At 49.6% G+C, this 19,536-nt stretch overlaps 1 protein-coding gene across 1 annotated transcript in view; it reads right to left on the bottom strand.

The window, feature by feature from the left end:
• The window catches only part of LOC144768685 (uncharacterized), a 9,047,330-nt gene that overhangs the window by 4,446,270 nt on the left and 4,581,524 nt on the right, over positions 1-19,536 (bottom strand). Inside the window, exon 26 of the mRNA XM_078652515.1 lies at positions 16,138-16,173. Within this exon, the coding sequence (XP_078508641.1) occupies positions 16,138-16,173 (36 nt within the window). The remainder of the gene's footprint in view (positions 1-16,137; positions 16,174-19,536) is intronic.

Below are 19,536 nucleotides of genomic sequence, written 5' to 3'. Positions count from 1 at the left end.
GACCTGACTCTGCTAAAAGATGACCACAGAAAGCTGAAGGAGCGGGTAGCGACTTCTGAGGGTACCCTGAAAAGTTTGCCAGGGGACGTAGCGGAGCTAAAGACATCGCTGGCGGAAATGGCGCAGAAGGTGCGGGTGCTAGAGCTCCGAGCCGAGGACAGTGAAGGGCGCTCTCGGCGAAATAATCTTCGCCTCGTAGGGGTCCCCGAAAAAGCCGAGGGGCGGGACGCGGTCGCCTACCTGGAGGGCTGGCTGCGATCTGAGGTGGCCCCGGAGGGACTTTCGACGTTCTTTGCCATTGAACGCGCTCACAGGGTCCCTGCGCGTCCCCCCAAACCGGGGGCGCCTCCGCGACCGATAGTATTGCGCCTTCTGCACTTCAGAGACAGAGACCATATCCTGCGGAGAGTGAGAGACATCCCGGACCTGAGTATCGACAACAGTAGGATCATGATCTTTCCGGACTTCACCAGAGAGGTGCAAAAGCAACGGGCCTCCTTCCTGGCGGTCAAAAGGAAACTGAGATCGCTACAACTGCCCTACGCTATGATGTTCCCGGCGCGGCTGCGGGTGATCGCAGGAGAACGCACCCACTTTTTCCTGACACCACAGGAGGCTTGGAGCTGGCTGGATACAAGAGGGGAGTCGGACAGGGACCACACGCCGCAGACTCCCCCCAGGAGACACGCCACGGAGACGCCGCTGACGAGACGATCTGGCTCCCCATCGGACTGGCGACAGGAACGCGCCAAGGCGGTGCAGGCAGTGGCGACCATCAGCCAGGGAGACGCCAGCCCATCCAGTAGCGCATCGGAACAGTCGAAGGCCAGCGCTCCCAGCCCTGGCTCCAGTAGCGGGCACGAGTTATCAGAGACAGACCTGCCGGTTGTGACTCCCCAGACTGCGGATGGTATCCTGGGCTGAGATGGTTCGTGGGACACTGCTCACACGAGTAAGGTACTGGGTTACGTGGTCGGAGGGGGGCCGCTTCAGGACGCTGTGCGGTGGTGTGCGGCTGCCCCCTGGGACTTCTTACTGGGACCCTGGGGACGGAGAGAGTCGGGGGTCCTCTCCTGTTTGTTGCTGGGGGTGGTGGGGCGGGGGCGGGGGACTTCGGGCCTGTCTGGAGCCGGCATCGATGCCACTCCGGCCCTATTTTATAGTGCTACGCTTTTTTTTGATAAGTGAGTTTGGATGGGGTTTCCATGTTGGTTGTCTGTCCGGGGGAGTGGGAGTTGGGGTAGGTTGATCATACAAGTTGGGGGGGGGGACGTGGGGGGGGCCTAGGCGTGCTGGAGGGGTTGCTGAACGGGTGACTAGGGTATGGTGGACTCTACCATGGGATCCGACTTAGGCTACAAATGTCTCACATGGAACGTAAGAGGGATGCACTCGATGCATAGGCGTCATAAGATCCACTCCTATCTGGTCAGGCGGGGCATTCACATCGCCTTCCTTCAAGAAACACATTTGCTGGATAAAGAGGGGAGGGCACTGCAGCGGCGCTGGAGGAGGCAGGTCTTTCACACTGGCTACTCTGCCTATGCTAGGGGGGTGGCCATTTGGATACAGGCGGGAGTACCCTTCCTGTGCACACATCAGGTAATTGACCCGGAGGGGAGATACATAATGGTGCGAGGCAAGCTGGATGGGAGGGACCTAAACCTGGGTTGCTTGTACGCCCCGAATGTGGACCAACCTGCTTTCCTCTCGCTTCTGTCCAAAAAACTAGCTCAGTTCTTAGTGGAGCCCTTGCTCCTGGGCGGCGACTTTAACTGTGTGGCCGATGTTGCCCTGGACAGATCCCACCCCCCCTACAACTTGCACCAGCTGGTAGACTTGCACTTGCGCGCTCCGCCTGGCAGCGTCGGTGGGGACTGGTTGACTCTTGGAGGGCTTGCCACCCATCGGAAAGGGACTACTCATTCTTCTCCGGTATACACGAGTTACACGTCCGCATTGACGCCTTCCTGAGCTCTCAGGACGTGCACGCGGAAGTGAGCCACAGTGAGTACCTCACACGTTCGATCTCTGATCATAACCCGCTCCTCGTGCGGCTGCGCTGGTCGCACATCCGCCCGAGGATTCCGGCTTGGAAACTACGCCCTGAGGCACTGGACGATCAGCTCTTCCGGACCACAATTGCTTCAGGCATTGATGAGTACTTCCAGGTGAACGCGGGCACGACGGGCTCAGCTACGACGGAATGGGACGCGTTCAAATCGGTGTTGCGGGGCCAGTGCATTGCGACGTCATCGGAAGTGCGGAAAACGCTACTGGACGAAATTGGGAAGGAGGACGAGACCCTGCGGAGACTCGAGAGGGCAAGGCCTGAGCGGCCGGACACCCACGGGGACCTGCTGGGGGCGCGAGAGGCAGTGGCAGCATCTGTGGAGCGCCTTCGGTGCTTCGACTACAAAGCCTACCTAACGCGAGCGCACTCGGAACGCGACAAATCGGGGGCCCTCCTGGCCTGGCTGGCCGACCCAGCTCGTCGGAGCTCGGTCATCCTTGAGCTCAGGGACCACGCGGGGGCGGCGAGATTCGATCAGCAGGGGATCAACGCGTTGTTCTACGACTACTACACGGAACTCTACCGCAGCAGGGTCCTCCCTTCGCTGGTGGAGTTCCAGACCTTTATGGAAGGTCTCGACCTGCCGGAACTAGGTGAGGAAGACGCAAAACGGCTCGGAGACAAGATCATGGAGAGAGAGGTACGGGTCGCCATCACGAGTATGGCAAGGAATAAGACGCCGGGCACTGATGGATTCCCTACGGAATTCTATCTCACCTACGTGGATCTTCTTGCGCCCCGGCTGACGTGGCTGTACAATGAGTCGAGGCGATTGGGCTGTCTACCCGAGACCACGAGGGAGGCGTTGATTGTCCCCCTTCTGAAACCGGGTAAGCAACCATGGGACAGATCGGCATACCGCCCACTGTCCATGCTTAACCTGGACTACAAGATCCTGAGCAAGATCTTGGCGACGCGATTGCTCCCTCATATGTCCATGCTGGTGCATGCAGACCAGTCGGGTTTCATCCCGGCCCGCAATACGGCGCTTAATGTGCGTCGACTCTTGCATGTACTAGAGGCCGACACTTATGACGGTGACGAGGCGGTGGTGTTTGCTGTCGATATGGAGAAGGCCTTTGACAACCTGGAATGGCCTTATCTCTTCCATGTTTTACGAGCGATGGGCCTTGGGGAAGGCTTCGTTGATTGGACGAGACTGCTCTACCAGAACGCAACGGCGAGAGTCAGGACAGGGAGGGTTATCTCTGAAATGTGCGAGGTCGGCAGGGGCACCCGTCAGGGATGCCCTCTTTCCCCCTTGCTATTTGCCTTGGCTGTCGAACCCGGCTGGGCCGGGCGTATCAGGGACTGGACGTCTATGGCCAAGTACACCACATCGCATTATACGCAGATGATCTGCTGATGTTCCTGGCGGACTCAGCGGACTCCCTGCGTGGTGCTAAGACTCTCCTGCCGTCGCTGAGCAGTATCTCAGGCCTCCGAGTGAACTGGGCGAAGTCCCACCTATTCCCGACTCGCCCGCGGAGAGAGTGCCCGCAGGAAACGGAGGGCGTGTCTTGGGTAGAGAGGGGCCTACGATACCTTGGCACCACGATCTTCCATGACAGGGCCGACATCCTTGAGGGGAATATCGGGTCGGCGATCAGGCATACTAAAGGGAACTTCGACTTTTGGGGCACGCTCCCGCTGTCACTTATGGGGAGGGTGGCGCTCCTCAAGATGGTGACCTTGCCGCGTTTGCTTTACTTCTTCGGAACCCTCCCGATCTGGATCCCGGCGAGCTACTTTCGGCGGCTGAGATCGATGGTCATCGGCTTTCTGTGGGGGGCGGGCAGGCGCAGAGTGGCCCACGCCACTCTACTCCGCCCTAGGACGGATGGCGGTCTGGCAGTGCCGGACTACGAACTCTACTACTTGGCGGCGCAGCTGCAATGGCTGACGCAATGGGTAGCACGGGCCAGGAGAGGGACAGACGGATCGGGAGAACCGGCGGGTCCGGTCCAGGTGTTGTCTCGGATTGTCCTGGGACTACCGATGGGGGACTTCCACCTCACTCAGGAGTTTGCGACGGCCCGAAAATGTTGGAACAGATATCGCCGGAGATGCGGTATTGCGGTTCCGTACGCACCTGAGATCCCTCTTGGACTCTGCGGGGCACTTCCGCATGGGGGCTCGTGGCGCGGGCTAGACGGATGGGATCAGCAGGGGCTGTCATCCATGGGTGACCTGTACGAAAACGGGGCGATGTTGCCCTTCGACCTCCTCCAGGACCGCTTTGGGTTGGCGGGCGGGGACTTCCTCCTTCACGCGGCACTGACGGCGGCGATCCGCAAGCACTGGGGAGCGGGCATGTCGGAGCCGCCATTGTCCCTGGGCTGCCAGTACATAGTGATGATGACGGGGACGGTCAAGGCTGTCACGTGCCTGTCTCGTCGCATGGTCTCGGAATCCGTTGCTCCACTGCTGGCCTTGAAGGCGAAATGGGAAGCTGATTTGGCGACTGAGATCCCCGAGGAGGCATGGAAGGGTATACTGGAGGGGGCCCAAAATGGCACGTGCAACGCGAGGTTCCAGCTGGTGCACTTTTATGTCCTGCATAGGGCCTACCTGACCCCTGATAAATTGCATAAGTACTTCCCGGCCCACCCGGCGACCTGTCCGCGTTGCCCGGCGGATCCCGCCGACTTCCAACACATGTTTTGGTCCTGTCCCGAGCTGGGGCCCTTTTGGGAGGAAGTAGTGGAGGTTCTGAGGGAGGTGACGGAGAGGGACCTGCAACTCACCATGGCGCATTGCATACTACACTGGTTCCCGCACACCTCAAAAAACAAAGTCACCAGCAAGTTTCTGGACTTGGGGCTCATCCTGGCAAAGCGGGCCATCACGTCCCAATGGAAGGCGTCCCGGGGCCCCGTGATAGGGCGCTGGAGGGCGGAGCTGCATAAATGGGCTAGATGCGGGGGTGAGGTTCGTCTGCGGGCCGCGCTCAGGGCAGGCAACGACACAGCACTGGAGAGAGCCAGGGCGTGGGAGGGGATGGTCCTAGGTCTCACGCTCGTGGACATGGAGGAGGAGGATTCCCCGGAACATAGTCCGGCTCTGGCGGAGCGCCCACCAGACGGGGGGACGGCCTAGACCTGTTTTGCTGCTTCCCTACTTCTCCATTGTGAAGACTTTCGAATGGTCGCTGATAATCCCCGGTGCTAAACTCCGGATCTGGTCCTGTTAATGGGATTGAGAATATGATTAGGTGATACTCTGGCACGCCTGGGGGGGAGGGGGGGGGGTGGGGGCGGGTGGGCTAATAGGGGTGGTCCTGGACGAGGGTGGAGGGGTAGTTGGGGATGAGGGTGTTGCGGGGGACGGGGGGGGGTTTGTTTAAGTTGGGTGAAAAGGGACTCCTGGTTTACCTGGACTTGGGACAGGGAGAAGGGAAGGTTAGGACCAAAAGCAGCCATGTCATTCCCCACCCGCTTGGTGGCTATGGACGCGAGCGGACTGCTCCAGCGAAATTCCTTTTCCCATCGAGATATTGCCGCTCAACCTCCGGGTTGTGAGCTGAATGGCTGTGTGATACTGGGGTGAGGGGCGACACACCAATTGTGAACCAGGGAGAGAGGGATGAATATGCTGTATTATTCTCTGATCTTGCTGCAATAAAAAAATATTTGCAAAAAAAAAAAATGGGGGCTGCACTTAGGTCCAGGGGCCACCAAAGGTTGGAATCCAGTGGCGAGGGCTGCTGAAAGAAGAGGACTTTGGTTTTTCCGGCATTTAGCCGGAGGAAGTTGCTGTCCATCCAGCGGGCGATGTTGCGGAGGCAGTCTTTTAAGGGATCGAAAGTGGTCTGGGAGACGATGTCATAGGAAAACAGAAGCTGAATGTCGTCAGCATACGACGTGGCCTTGATTCCTGACTGGGCAGTAATCTCCGCCAGAGGGGAGAAGTAAACATTAAACAGAAGGGGACTCAGGGAGGAGCCCTGAGGGACTCCCCACCTGAGCGGATGGCTGTTGGAGGTAAACGGGGGGGTGAACACGGCCTGTGTCCGATTTGAGAGGAAGGACGCAATCCATTCCAACGCCCTGCCTTGGATTCCATTTGCGTGGAGACGCTCGAGCAGGACGGGGTGGGAGACGGTGTCAAATGCCGCCGACAAGTCGAGCAGCACCAGCACCGCCCTTGATCCCTCATCCATTTTCCACCGCACTGAGTCTGCCATCTCAATGAGTGCTGACTCGGTACTGTATCCGGGTCTGAACCCGTGCGGTGAGTCGTGAAAAGTACCATGGGCTTCAAAGAATTTGGCCAGTTGCTGTTGGACTAGCTTTTCAAGCACTTTGGCAGGTGCGGGGAGCAGAGAGATGGGTCTGTAGTTGGCTGGTTCGTTAGGGTCTGCAAAAGGTTTTTTAAGGATGGGAACCAATCGAGCGTGCTTCCAGGATTCGGGGTAGATGCCTGTCTGCAGGGAGTCGTTCCAGATGTCATTGAGAACGGGGTTGAGCAGGGGCGCCAGGGATTTGTACTGTTTGGCTGGCCAGGGGTCTGTGGGGGAGCCAGATTTACACTTTAATAATTCCGCCAGAGAGCGATCCCGGGGAATTGTGTCAAATTTCGTGAGGGTGTGGGCGGGCTCAGCCTGTGCTCTGTGTGTATTGGGAGTGTCTAAGCATGTCTTGTTGGGGAAGGAGTCGTAGATTGTTGCAATTTTGTTTTCAAAATAATCAGACAGGCGGTCACAGAGGGTCTGCGACACCGGGAATTGTTGTGTAAGGGCCTGAGGGTTAGTGAAGGTTCTGACGGTATTAAAAATTTCTTTAGATGAGCCTTGAGCTTTATTAATTTTCTCCTCTAGGTGGGTTCTTTTGTGGTCAATAATTCTCTTCCTGTAATCCTTTAGGGCAGATTTGTACTTAAGTTTGCTATCGGGTGAATAGGATTGTCGCCAACGTCTCTCTAGTAGTTTGCATGCTGATTTGTATGTGCGGAGGGTATCCGAGTACCACGGTGCGGAGGGGGGCGCTCGGAAAGTTTTTATTGGTCTAACAGGAGCAATTTGGTCGATAGCAGAACAGATCCAGCTGTTGAAGTTGGACAGTCTGGTGTCTAAGTCAGACGTTTCCTGGGGAGCAGCCGAGGGGAGGTGGGCCGCTAAATTATCTGGGGAGATGTTGCTCCAATTGCGACCAACCGTTCTGGCCGTGAGTTTAGGGCGATCATGGCGATGTAAGGAGAAGGAGAACAGGATAAAAAAGTGATCCGACCAGATCACGGGGATTGGATCATTAATAGTGATGTTGGTCAGGTTGGTGCAGATAAGGTCCATGGTGTGACCGGCTTTGTGAGTGAGGCCGGATATGAGTTGGCTTAGGCCGCCATCCGCTAGGGTGGATAGGAAGTTAAGCGTGCTGGGGTCAATGGAGGTATCAATGTGTAGGTTAAAATCCCCAATAAGAGTGAAATTTGCATAGCGGACGGTTGCCTGAAGGACATAATGAAGAAAGGTAGGGAGATATGTAAGCTTGGATTTCGGAGGGCGGTAGGCTAGTAAGCCTGAGCAAGTGAGATCGGCTTCCAGTTTTATACAGAAGGGTAGGTCTTCAATACATTCGATTTGGGTGTAGGGAAAGGAGGATATGGTCCAGTGTGATCTGTATATTATTGCTACTCCACCTCCTGGGTGGGAGGCCTGTCTGTTGGCACACAGAATGTTATAGCCAGGCGGGATAGCGAGGCATAGAGCAGGGTTGGTTTCATTCCCTAACCACATTTCAGTGAGGAAGAGGAGGTCCCAATTGTTGTCCTCCAGAGATTGCGCTATGTCAAGAGAGTGTTTTACTAACAAAGTTGTCATGTTATATGGTTGTCAGGAACTAATCCCTTCTTGTACTTTCGAGAAAGTTCTAGTGACCTCTGAGCTAGCTGGCACACACATAATTAAGTCTAATATCTTCGGTAGAGACCTAGTAGACCTGAGTCCTACGTCTAAGCTGCAGTATATATTATTCCAATGCGCAGAGCCTATTGGGAATATAGGAACTACACTACAGTACACCCTTGCAGCGAGTGTGTTACTACTGTCAATAAGTAAGTGATATAAGTATAACTTGCCACCGCCCGCCACTGCTGCTGGCTCACCCACCCCTGCAGCAGCTGCCGTATCCGCTGCTCACTCCTGGCTGTCGTCGTCTGCCCCACCGCTGGCCCCGGCACTGGTGGTCGGTACGCCTGGAAAAAACAGTACATATTTTTTAGATGCCATATACACCTCCCCCTATTTATTCTTTTTCACTAGCAAGATTGAAAATTGTTAATACAACACTTACATACACCACATACATCACTAGTACAAATCGGGTACTAGTCTACTAGACAGAGTAGAGTAGACAGTAATAGTATGTACTATCCTATCAAAAATAGTAAAATATCTGGTTGGGCATTTTGTTGGTGGCAAAATGCCCAACCAGATATTCTCAAGATTAAGAAGAGGACAACCCAAAGGACTGGACTCAGTAGCTAGATCTATGGGTGAATCTGAGTTTTTAAAACTTTTTAAAAATAAAGAGTGGCCAACTGGGCAAGCTACAGATGTATAGTAGTAGTACAGAGTCAGAGGCACTTAGAGGCAGGGATAACAAGAATTTGGAAACAGATATATCGAAGAAGATTTGCTAAAAAATAGAATTAGGAAACGGAAATAATAGTTAAAAAAAAATAAGATGCAGTAAAATTAAGGGAAATATAATTATTTATATTAACAACAGGAGGACTAACAGGGATCAACAGCAGGGCCCTAGGTAGGCATCTCCAGCTTCCGCCTCAGGCTCCGTTGTCTTCTTGCCCCTGGGTGTTGATCATGTAAGATATAATAAACAAAGAGACAAACATTGATGATTGGTGTGAAACAAATAAAATATTACAGATGCAGTCAAGGCCTCGGTACCCACAAAAATATTGTCCGGAAACAGGAATACTCCATCTGCCCCCTGGTTTTCTGACACACTTCGGAAAGAAAAGCAAAATTGTCGCCGAATGGACCGTCTTTGGCGAACAAATTATCACGCGGCGAAAAAGAAAGCTTAAAGGATGGCCTTAGTGAAATACAAAAATGTACTTATATCAGAAATGAGGAATTACTTCACTAAACAGATTGAGACAGTTAAAAATTCCTCTAAGGAATTGTTGTCAGTAGTAAACAGACTCACCTTACCCAATAAGACAGGAAAGAAGGGCAACCAAAGGTTCTGCAATGATATTGCTGCAACATTTAAATCTAAAGTCCTGGGCATTTTTAAGGCCCTTTGGTTCAAATGATTTGCCCTGACCCTGATAAAAGCACCCTGCTCAAATTCTCTCCCATCTCTTCGGAAGCAGTAGAAAAACATAAAAATGAAGCTAGGTCAGGATCTCCTTTGGACCGATGCCCACCAGTACTTCTTAAAGAAATAGTAGATCAGGTGAGCCCTGGGCTTGCAGACATTTTTAACTCTATGTTCAACTCTGGTAACTTTCCCGTTAGTTGGAAAGAGACGTCCATTCTTCCTTTGCTAAAAAAAACCACCCTAGATGCAACCAATCCAAATAATTATCGACCTATAGCCAGATTACCTATACCGGCTAAAATAGTGAATTAAATTATGAATACTCAACTATCTCAATTCATTAGTGAGAACAACTTGCTTGATCATTCCCAGGTCTGATTTCGCAAAGAACCATGCACAGAAACAGCGCTTATCAAGGTGAGCGAGGAGATCAGAGCGGTGATGGATGGAGGAGGTACAGCTGCCCTTGTGCTCCTCGATCTGTCTGCCGCTTTTGACACGGTTGATCACGTTCTTTTGCAACAGCAGTTGGAGAAATTGGGGGTAGGGGGCACAGCTTTGGCTCTTCCATCCTCCTTTCTTAAGGATCGGAGATTAACGGTGTCACTTGATGGATTTGACTCGGTCCCTTATATCCTGCCGGGTGGAGTGCCACAGGGCTCTTCGTTAAGCCCTTTTTTGCTCAACATTTACGTCTCCGAACTGGCTCCTTTGATCTGGGAATTTGGGTTTAGTTTGACGTCATACGCCGACGATACCCAGATTGTGGTGGCTGCATATAAACAACAAACCTCTCCTTTCCAGCAGTTTCAAAACTGTATGGGTACGATTAACAGATGGACGAGTGCACATTGCCTCAAACTTAATTCCAAAAACCTGAGGTTTTAATCTTTGGTAATTTGCAGCCAACTTGGGGCAATCTGTGGTGGCCGCAGAGATCGTAATACCACCTAAACCTGCAGCCAAAGTCAAGAAATTGGGTGTATGGATTAACAATAAATGAACACTTTGTCAGCAGACCAATTCTATTGTCTCTGCTTCATATTTTCTTATAAAACAAATAAGGAAGATCCTTCCGTACATCCCGGCGGATACCAGAAAAACGGTGGTAACATCTTAGACTACTGCAATGGGCTATATCCGAACATTTAGAAGCAGGGTCTAAAGAAGCTTCAGATGGTCCAAAACACAGCAGCACGTCTATTGCTCAATATCCCCAGACACAAATCAGTATTTAAAGAAATTCACAATTTTCACTGGCTCCTTGTATCTCAGCGTATTAAATTCAAGGCACTGTCTCGCCTACAAGTCTTTGAATCACACAGGCCCCTCATTTCTCCAGAACCATTTTGTATGGTATCAACACACCAGGCATCTTCGGTCTGAGGGGCCAGCCTCCTTATAGTTCCCAGAATCCGTACCACACATTGGTGCGGCTGTAGCTTCTATAACGGCACCTCTAAGCTTTGCACTTTCCTTCCAATGGAACTCAGAAATGCTAGCTCCCTAGTCAGTTTTAGAAGAAAGTTGAAGACCTGGCTGTTTCAGGACTAGACGCTGTGCATGCTTACTGTGTATCCCCAGCGCCAAGACACCTCTGGGTATTTGTGCGCTTTTACAAATTTCATTAACATTAACAAAACCACAGTAAAAGTAGAATTAAAATGCAAAATATACACTTAGGGACAGAGAGGGATAGATAATAAATAAAAACGATCAGAAAAACAGTGTAAAAAACAAAGGATTGGAAAGATTAGAGAGGGATGAAAAACAGGCCCCAGAACCATGAAAAGACTAGGAAAACAAGATGGCTGCGCCCACCGCGTGTTGAAGTTCTTGCAATATTTCCCCGAACACGCAATTTGCGTTGCCGAACGTCAAAAACATCTTGCGAGAATGTGCGAGCATATGCAAGCATGTGGAACAAGCAACTTCGCTTGCTCGTGTAACTCTGCGTGGCGTTGCAGAGTTTTTTGGGCAGGTTCACGTAGCCTCACATACCGTGGCTACGCGAACTCCGCACAGGGTTACTCACAATACCGAAGATAAGGCTGGCAAGCTACTTGCATGGCTCATCAAACAGGAAGACCCCCAGGTTTCCTATCACATCTATTCGCTCTCTACAAGGCACACTACTCTACTCACAACAGGATATTCATCAAGAATTCACATTTCACTACGCCACAATATACAAATCCACAGTCAATATAACGACGGAGGAGATTCGCAAATACCTAGCTGCCATCACCCTCCCCAAAATAATTCCAGAGCAGAGGCTAGAGCTTGGCGCCACAATAAACATCGAGGAAATACTGGCAAGTATGCACACCTTAGCTACAGGGAAAACCCCTGGGTCCAGATGGACTGCCATCTGAATTCTACAAAGCATACGCCGATATACTAGCACTGAAGCTCAAAAGAGTATATGACACTGCACTCACAGATTTCACACTCATGACCACTTGGATAGAGGATTTGCTGGTTTCCTTCCCTAAGCCAGACAGAGATCCGGCAATACTTAATACTGACTATAAAATATTAGCATTCATAGTTGTCATTAGATTGGCTCCCCTGGTAAAAACCTTAGTACATCCGGATCAGAATGGTTTTATCCCTACCCAAAACATTTCCTTGAACATAAGTTGATTGTTCAATTATCCATGAAGCTGGATCACAACTTCCGGTCTTTTTAAAAACATCAAAACTTCCCAAAAAAGTAAGATACAAGACGCTTCAAGCGTTTACCAGTAGACTTCAGAAATTCCATTCTCTAAAGGACGAGTGTTCGGGATTTGAATATCTGGGCTTGACAAAGTCCAGAAGCTTGGGCCTTTATATCCGGAATAGTCATGTTAAACTTTGGGAAATAAAAGGATTTAAGGAGCTAACCCACTTCATAATAGGAGGTAGATGCATTAACTGGGAGGAGATTCAGGCTAGATGCGGCAATCAGAGCAGGCTACTCTTTTTTAGCTTCCTCCAGGTTAGATCACTGATAAATAAATATATATTCTCAGGAAATATAGGTACCCCTCTGGTTTTAGCTGCTGTGTTTAGAACCAAATTGTGAGGTATAGGGAATTGGTATCGAGTATTTCAAAATCATGGTGAGCCTTTATTAGTTACCAATTTTCATGAAAAAATAAAACAAGAATTATCTTGCAATTTTTCAATTGGAGAGTGGCAAACTATTTCTCAAAACGGCAGAAAGGCATTGAGAGGCGCAAACTTTAAAAGAATGGCGTTTCTGTCCCAATGGATGGCTTATTACACCCCACAAGCTTTGCATAAAATGTATCCCGAGTTTGAAAATAAGTGTTTTCGGTGTCAACAGGTTGGGGAGGGTGACTGGCTGCATGTTTTTTTTTTACATGCCCAAGGCTGAGCCAGTTCTGGGTGAACATGTGTGCTGAGCTTAGCCGTGCCCTCTGGAGTAGGATACATCCCCAGCCTGAGCTGGCACTGTTTGGTTTATCAAAACAGAGGCAAATCCAGTTTTTAACTAGAGGGGGGGAAATGTTTTTATCAATCGCTTTTTTACTGGCACATTCACTGGTCCTCCAGAATTGGAAAACAACTAAAGTCCTGACATTTCACGAATGGTATAACAAAATGAAACGAGTAAAAACCTATGAATAAGTTTATGCGAAAAGAGTAGGAGCTACTAGTATGGAAGTATCTTGATCAAATGGAATAGAATCTCCAGGGGTAGACATATTTGTCGGGTTTATGGCACTTTAGCACTCGCACTTTAGTATGCATGAAATGGCTTTTTTCTAATGTAGAATACTTGTGGTGATTACATCTTCTCTTTAATGAAAAGGATTGTATAGAATGAATAGTATTTTTATATTTACTTCTATTTTTAGTACCTTCTTGTATGTATGTTTTCTGCTCAATAAAAAAAGTATTAAAAAGAAAACGATTGTTCAGAATTCAGGAATATGCCACTGTCGCCTGGCCCAACTCGGGCTGCATGGTCCTGGACCTGGAGAAGGCCTTCGATTCGCTCGAGTGGCCCTATCACTTTGCGGTGTTACGCGACTATGGGTTTGGAGAAAACTTTCTTCAACTGATCAGGTAGAATAATATCAGAGAACATAAGCATTAACAGAGTTACCAGACAGGGGTGCCCCTTGTCTCCGCTACTCTTCTCGCTAGCAACGGAACCGTTAGCAACACAATTGCGTGTCAGGGGTGAAGATTGGGGCATTCAACTGGGAGATGCTTTACATTTGGTTTCGCTATATGCGAACAATCTTCTACTATACCTCAGGGACTTACATAGTATACCAAGCCTTAGTAGAAACATTAGGGCAATTTGAGGTGATGTCGGGATGGAGGGTGACTCGGGCTAAGTTGTGTCTCTACCCATTCAGAAGAGAGATCCGAAACCCAGAACTTCTCATAAACAATTCACTTCTTAACTGGCAACCTTCCACCTACAGATACCTAGGCATTTTTATCTACCGTAGTCCTGCCGACATTTTGGAGGGCAATCTGATCCAAGCCATAACATCCATCAGGTCACAAGTAAAATTTTGGAAAACATTACCACTGAATGTGATGGGCAGAATTGCCTTGACCAAAATGGTAATATTGCCTAGGCTCCTATACTATTTCTCCACCCTCCCCGTCTATGTCCCAACTAAAATGTTTTGTGAACTGGAGCAGCTGATTCAGGGCTTTATCTGGAGTTCAGGGCGCCACAGAATAGTGCTCTGGAGATTAGATGGACCTCCAAATAGGGGTGGACTAGCTGTTGCAAACATGGAGCTCTATTATTTAGCAGCACAGCTTCAGTGGGTGATGAAATGGCTTGCAGGACTTATTCTAGATGACCCAGCCTCGACACTACCAACATGGTCTCACTCCCAGATTTACCATCTCTTTAACTCAATGGCTTGACCCCCACCTCAACCCCGACCTCCTAGCCTTGGCTCTTCGCTGTCACAAACGCAGCCCACATCTCACCAGGAACAAATTCCATACGCTCCAGCACTGCTCCTCTTGGGGACCACGAGAAATAAAATGGGTTTCCCCAATAGTACACTCTTACACTGGCATAACGCCGGGATACACACGCTAGGTGATCTATACACTGACGGTACTCTGATACCTTTTGATACAGTCTTGCAAGTACGACTTGCCGGCTGGTCAATTCATATTACACAATTCAATCATTAGATCACTTACAATGGCATGGGGGACATAAACACTGAACTAGAAATTCCCCTGATGATTCAGTGCTTACATGTAATGGGCAACAAAAATACATTATACATTGGCTGACAGAGGCTTAACTAATGCAAACTATACACCCTCTGACGTCCCTCCGCACGTGGTGGGAGGAGGACAGAACTCAATGGACGGATGGGGAATGGGACATGATCCTGGACTGCCTCACGCAGATACCACGAAATGCCAAATTTCGAGTTATTCAGACATACCTATATGGGGCATACTTATCCCCAGACAAACTAAACAGCTACATTCAACTAACTAACTCCGCCTGCCCGTGATGCCTGCAGGTAGGCGCCCACTTACTACAGGTTATTGTCCTGCCTTACACTTTAACTATACTGGGAAGATGTGACGGCGACATTGGCAACATACACTGATAGACAGCAATTGCACACATGGGAAAAATGCATACTAGGTTTATTTCACAGACCCCAAAAACACAAAATCACTTCCACATTCACAGATCTAGGTCTTATTGTAGCAAAAAGGTTAATCGTCAAACGATGGAAAAACAGGCACCCTCCTGCCCTTTACAGCTGGAAAAACTCACTAGTGGTATGGGCACAGGCGGAAAGTACGGCACTGCACAGGGAGGAGATAGCTGGCTGGCATAAATACCCTATTGCGCAATGCTGGGATACAATACTGTTGGCGCTAAAACAAATAGACCAAAATTTAGATGGTAATAATTTGCTTAATGGCGACGGGACTTGGCCAGAAGCAAACATCTAAGCGATCCACGACTCAGGTGTCACACACATCCATTCGGCACTCACACTATATGAGAGAGTACCGTTGATATATTTGGGAACCAGGATTACTTCAACTTTCTGTTTACTCTGTTTCGTGTGGGGATGGGACTCTCATGGCACAACTATCAATAATAACCTGAAACGATCCTAATGTGTTGGTATGTTGTATCAAGTTTATTCCTATGTTAATATGCAGTGCACTATTACTTGTAATAAAGACCACATAGGTCCAACCTGGTCACAGTGGGCAGATTGGTTCATGATTCTGTCAGGTCATGGCACATAGCAGAAATAAGAGCTACTTATTAAAATTTTCGCCGGGCAGAAAGCCATATTGTAATTATTACTAACGAACTGAGAAACAAGACATGTGCCTGACAGAGCTAACATATTCAAATTGTCATGACTTAATATCAAGTTAAGTATGTGCGGACTCCATCTGTCTGATCTCATCATATATTTTATACCAAGTACCATTTTAATTCTGTAACAATAATATAAAAATGCAAATAAAGAAATGTAAACAAAAAAAGGTCTCACATATGTTTGACATTATATTTTTATGAAAGTTCCACTGCTGCACTTTATCTAAATCAACACTAAATTTTTTAGCATGGAACTAGTTTTAGGGCACCGTAATAGATGTTGCAAAGTTGACAGCTATGCATAACTATCTACTACCACTATAACTCAGAACTGTGCTAACAACTCTACATTCTGAGGCAGTGGAAAGGTTTTAAATTCCCAGAATACATTTTAAAGCATGCAGAAAGTATCTTACCTGAAAGAGGAGCTTGTGTAGCTGGTCTTTCGAATCCTGAAAAGGGGAAATGTATAAATTAATACCGGATACCCAAAAAACAGGTGAGGAAAGAACAGAACTTAACTTCCTGTAGATATGAGGGTTAATGAAATAAAGGACAAGTTACTCACTTATCCCGGCAATAAAGCTTGGTGAATTAGTGCAGAGATGACCACGTGGCTGCCTGGAAAATGTCATGGATCAGAACACCATTCTGAAGAGCCGTGGTGGCTCCCTTTGCCCTGGTGAAATGAGCTCTAATACCTTCAGTGGGCTGTTTCTTCGCCAAGGCATAGCATATTTTAATGTAGAGGATGACCCAATGTGATATGGTCCTCTTCTGAACAGCACGTCCCTTCTTTGCTCCAACATACCCCATGAAAAGCTGATCGTCAACCCGGAACGTTTTAGTGCGCTGAAGTAAGAACGGCATTGCTTTTTTTGTGTCCAGAAGGTCGAGACGCTCTTCTTCTTTAGAAGGATGCGGAGGAGCATAAAAGGTGGACAAGGGAACAGATTGTGCCATGTGAAAAGGTGTTACTACCTTGGGTAGAAAGGAAGCCCTGGTGCAGAGCACTGCTTTGTCCGGAAAGACAGTCAGGTAAGGAGGCTGAGATGACAGAGCCTTCAATTTTCTCACCCTCCTATCAGAAGTTATTGCCACTAAAAAGGCTGTTTTGATAGTGAGCAGCGGAGGGGGCAGTTATGCGATGGTTCAAAAGGTGCACACATCAAGAAATTGAGAACCCAATTAAGGTCCCACTGGTTCATCATAAAAGGTAAAACAGGAAACAAGTGACGGAGCCCCTTGAGAAATCACTGCCCCAGAGGTGATTTAAAAAATGATGGTTGGTCTGGTAACCTCAGATAAGCAGGCAGGCTGAAAGATAGCCCTTCATGGTGCCCAGAGCAGAGTCCTGCTGGGCCAGAGAAAGAATAAATAGGAGAATGTCTGAGAGGGAACTAGATAAAGGGTCAACAGACCGTTCTGTGCAATATTTACAATTTTTTGCCATCAGCAGGCGTTTACCAGCTTTATAGAGGGACCCCTGGCTCCCAGGATAACTTCACAGACTTTAGCAGGAAAGTCAAAAGCTTTAAACTGTTGTCGCTCAATCGCCACGCAAGGAGGCGGAGAGTAGACAGGTGTGGGTGGAGAACCCTCCCCTGCTTCTGCGACAGAAAATCCTCTCGAAGAGGCAGCCTGATCGGAGGATCGAGGATCATTTGCAGAAGCTTAGGATACCAGATGCTCTGTGTCCAGTCCAGAGCCACAAGGATGACTTGGGCCCAGTCTCTCCTGATCTTGTTGAGAACCCTGGGCAGGAGTGGCTTGGGCGGAAAGTTGTACAGAAGGCCGGTGCTCCACTCGCAATGAAAAGTGTTGCCGAACGAGAGCTCCCTTGAAAACTCCAATGTGCAAAACTGCTGACATTGTGCGTTCTCTTCGGGAGTGAACAGATCTAACCAAGGCTCTCCCCAATGTTGAAAAATACCTTGCACAACCCACGGATGGAGATGCCACTCATGATCCTCAAGGCATCAACGGCTGAGTTCTTCCGCTCTGGCGTTCAGAGTACCGAGCAGATGCTGAGCCACCAGGGAATTTGCCTGTTGCTCCAACCAAGTCCAGAGACGTATGGCCTCTTGACAGAGGATCCACGACCCCACTCTGCTCTGTTTGTTGCAGTATCACATGGTGGCAGTGTTGTCTGAACACTTGCACCAGAATTCTGTTGAGAAATGGTAAGAAGGCTTTCAGTACCAATCAGATCACACAAAGCTCCAGAAGGTTCATATGGAGCCTGACTTCTGCCAGAGACCTGAGTCCTCTGAGCTCCACCTTTCCCAGACGGCCGCCTCATCCCAGAAGTGACACCTACGTCACTAATGTGAGATCTGGTTGGGGAAGGGAGAGGGGTCTACTTCTGACCCAATTGCAATTTGTCAGCCACCAACGCAGGTCATTTGCGGTGCCCTCCAATACCTGGTCGGTGAGATTTTCCCAATGCTGTGCCATTGGAACTTCAAGTCCCACTGAAGAGCCTGCATGTGCCATCTGGCATAGTCCACAAGCAGGATGCAGGAGGCCATGAGGTCCAACAGGCTCAGAGTCATTCTCACAGAAATCCAGGAGAGGGGCTGAAACATTGGTATCAAAGCCTGAATATCCTGGACTCGCCACTCGGGAGGATAAGCCCAAAACTGCACTGTGTCTAGAACTTCTCCGATGAAAGGAAGCATCTGAGAGGTAGTCAGGTGTGACTTCGGCAGGTTGATAGGGAACCCCAACGAATGCAGGAGGTTCACGGTAGTCTGAAGGCAGGAGTTGACTGGGACAACCAGCCTTCTACAACCAGTCGTCGAGGTAGGGGAAGACTAGAACCCCTCACCTCCACAGATGGGCTGCGATGACCGCCATCTCCTTTGTGAACAGCTATGGGGCATTGGTGAGGCCAAAGGGGAACACGGTAAACTAAAAGTGCTCTTGGTGCACCATAAACTGCAGGTAGCGGCTATGGGCAGGCAGGATGGGAATATAGAAATAGGAATATTTGAAGTCCAACGCTACCATCCAGTCTCCCTTGACCAGGGCAGGCAGGACCTGAGCAAGGGTGAGCATCTTGAACTTCTCCTTTTTCAGGAAGTAATTGAGGTCTCTGAGGTCGAGGATAGGACGAAGGCCTTTGTCCTTCATTGGAACCTGAAAATAGCGGGAATAGCAACCACAGCCTATTTCTTGCCCGGGTACCCTCTCTATAGCTCCCTTGGCCAAGAGACAGGACTTCGTTGCGGAGTAGGGCAAGGTGATCTCCCGCCAGCCAATCACAAGTTGGAGGCATGGAGGGAGGGGTAGTTTCGAAGGGGAGGGAGAAGCCCCTTTGGATTATTTGCAACACCCACCTGTCCGAGGTGCTATCCAGCCAGTGGTGGAGATGATGGCGTAATCTGTCACCAACTCAACAGCCATGATCCGGATGGATCGGACTAGGACGATTTTGCAGAGGAGGAGGGGTTTCTGGCTCGACCTTGCTTCTGGTCGCCCAACCCGCCAGCTCGGGGTGAACCGCGTCCGCTGCCTCAAAAAGGTTGTCGGACTTACTGGGTCCTCTGGTTGGAATAAATGGGGCAGTTGAAGGTCCCTTCTGTAGCCACAAAAGGGGCGAAAGGCAGACACAGGTCAGGATGAAGTGGAGAGGCCCAGGGACTTGGCCGTAGCCTGTGGGTTCTTGAAGCACTCAGGGGCTGCAAACACCCTTGTGCCCAAGGAGACGGGAGGCATCAAAGGGCATGGCCATGAGATTATCTTGGACATCCTCCAAAAAGACCGAGGTCCTCAGCAAGGCATGACGCCTAACAGCCACTGCTGAGGAAATC

The sequence above is a fragment of the Lissotriton helveticus genome, chromosome 7 (genome assembly GCF_964261635.1).
Source record: "Lissotriton helveticus chromosome 7, aLisHel1.1, whole genome shotgun sequence".
In the NCBI taxonomy this organism is placed as follows: Eukaryota; Metazoa; Chordata; class Amphibia; order Caudata; family Salamandridae; genus Lissotriton; species Lissotriton helveticus.
This window is presented reverse-complemented; position numbering and strand designations above follow the sequence as displayed.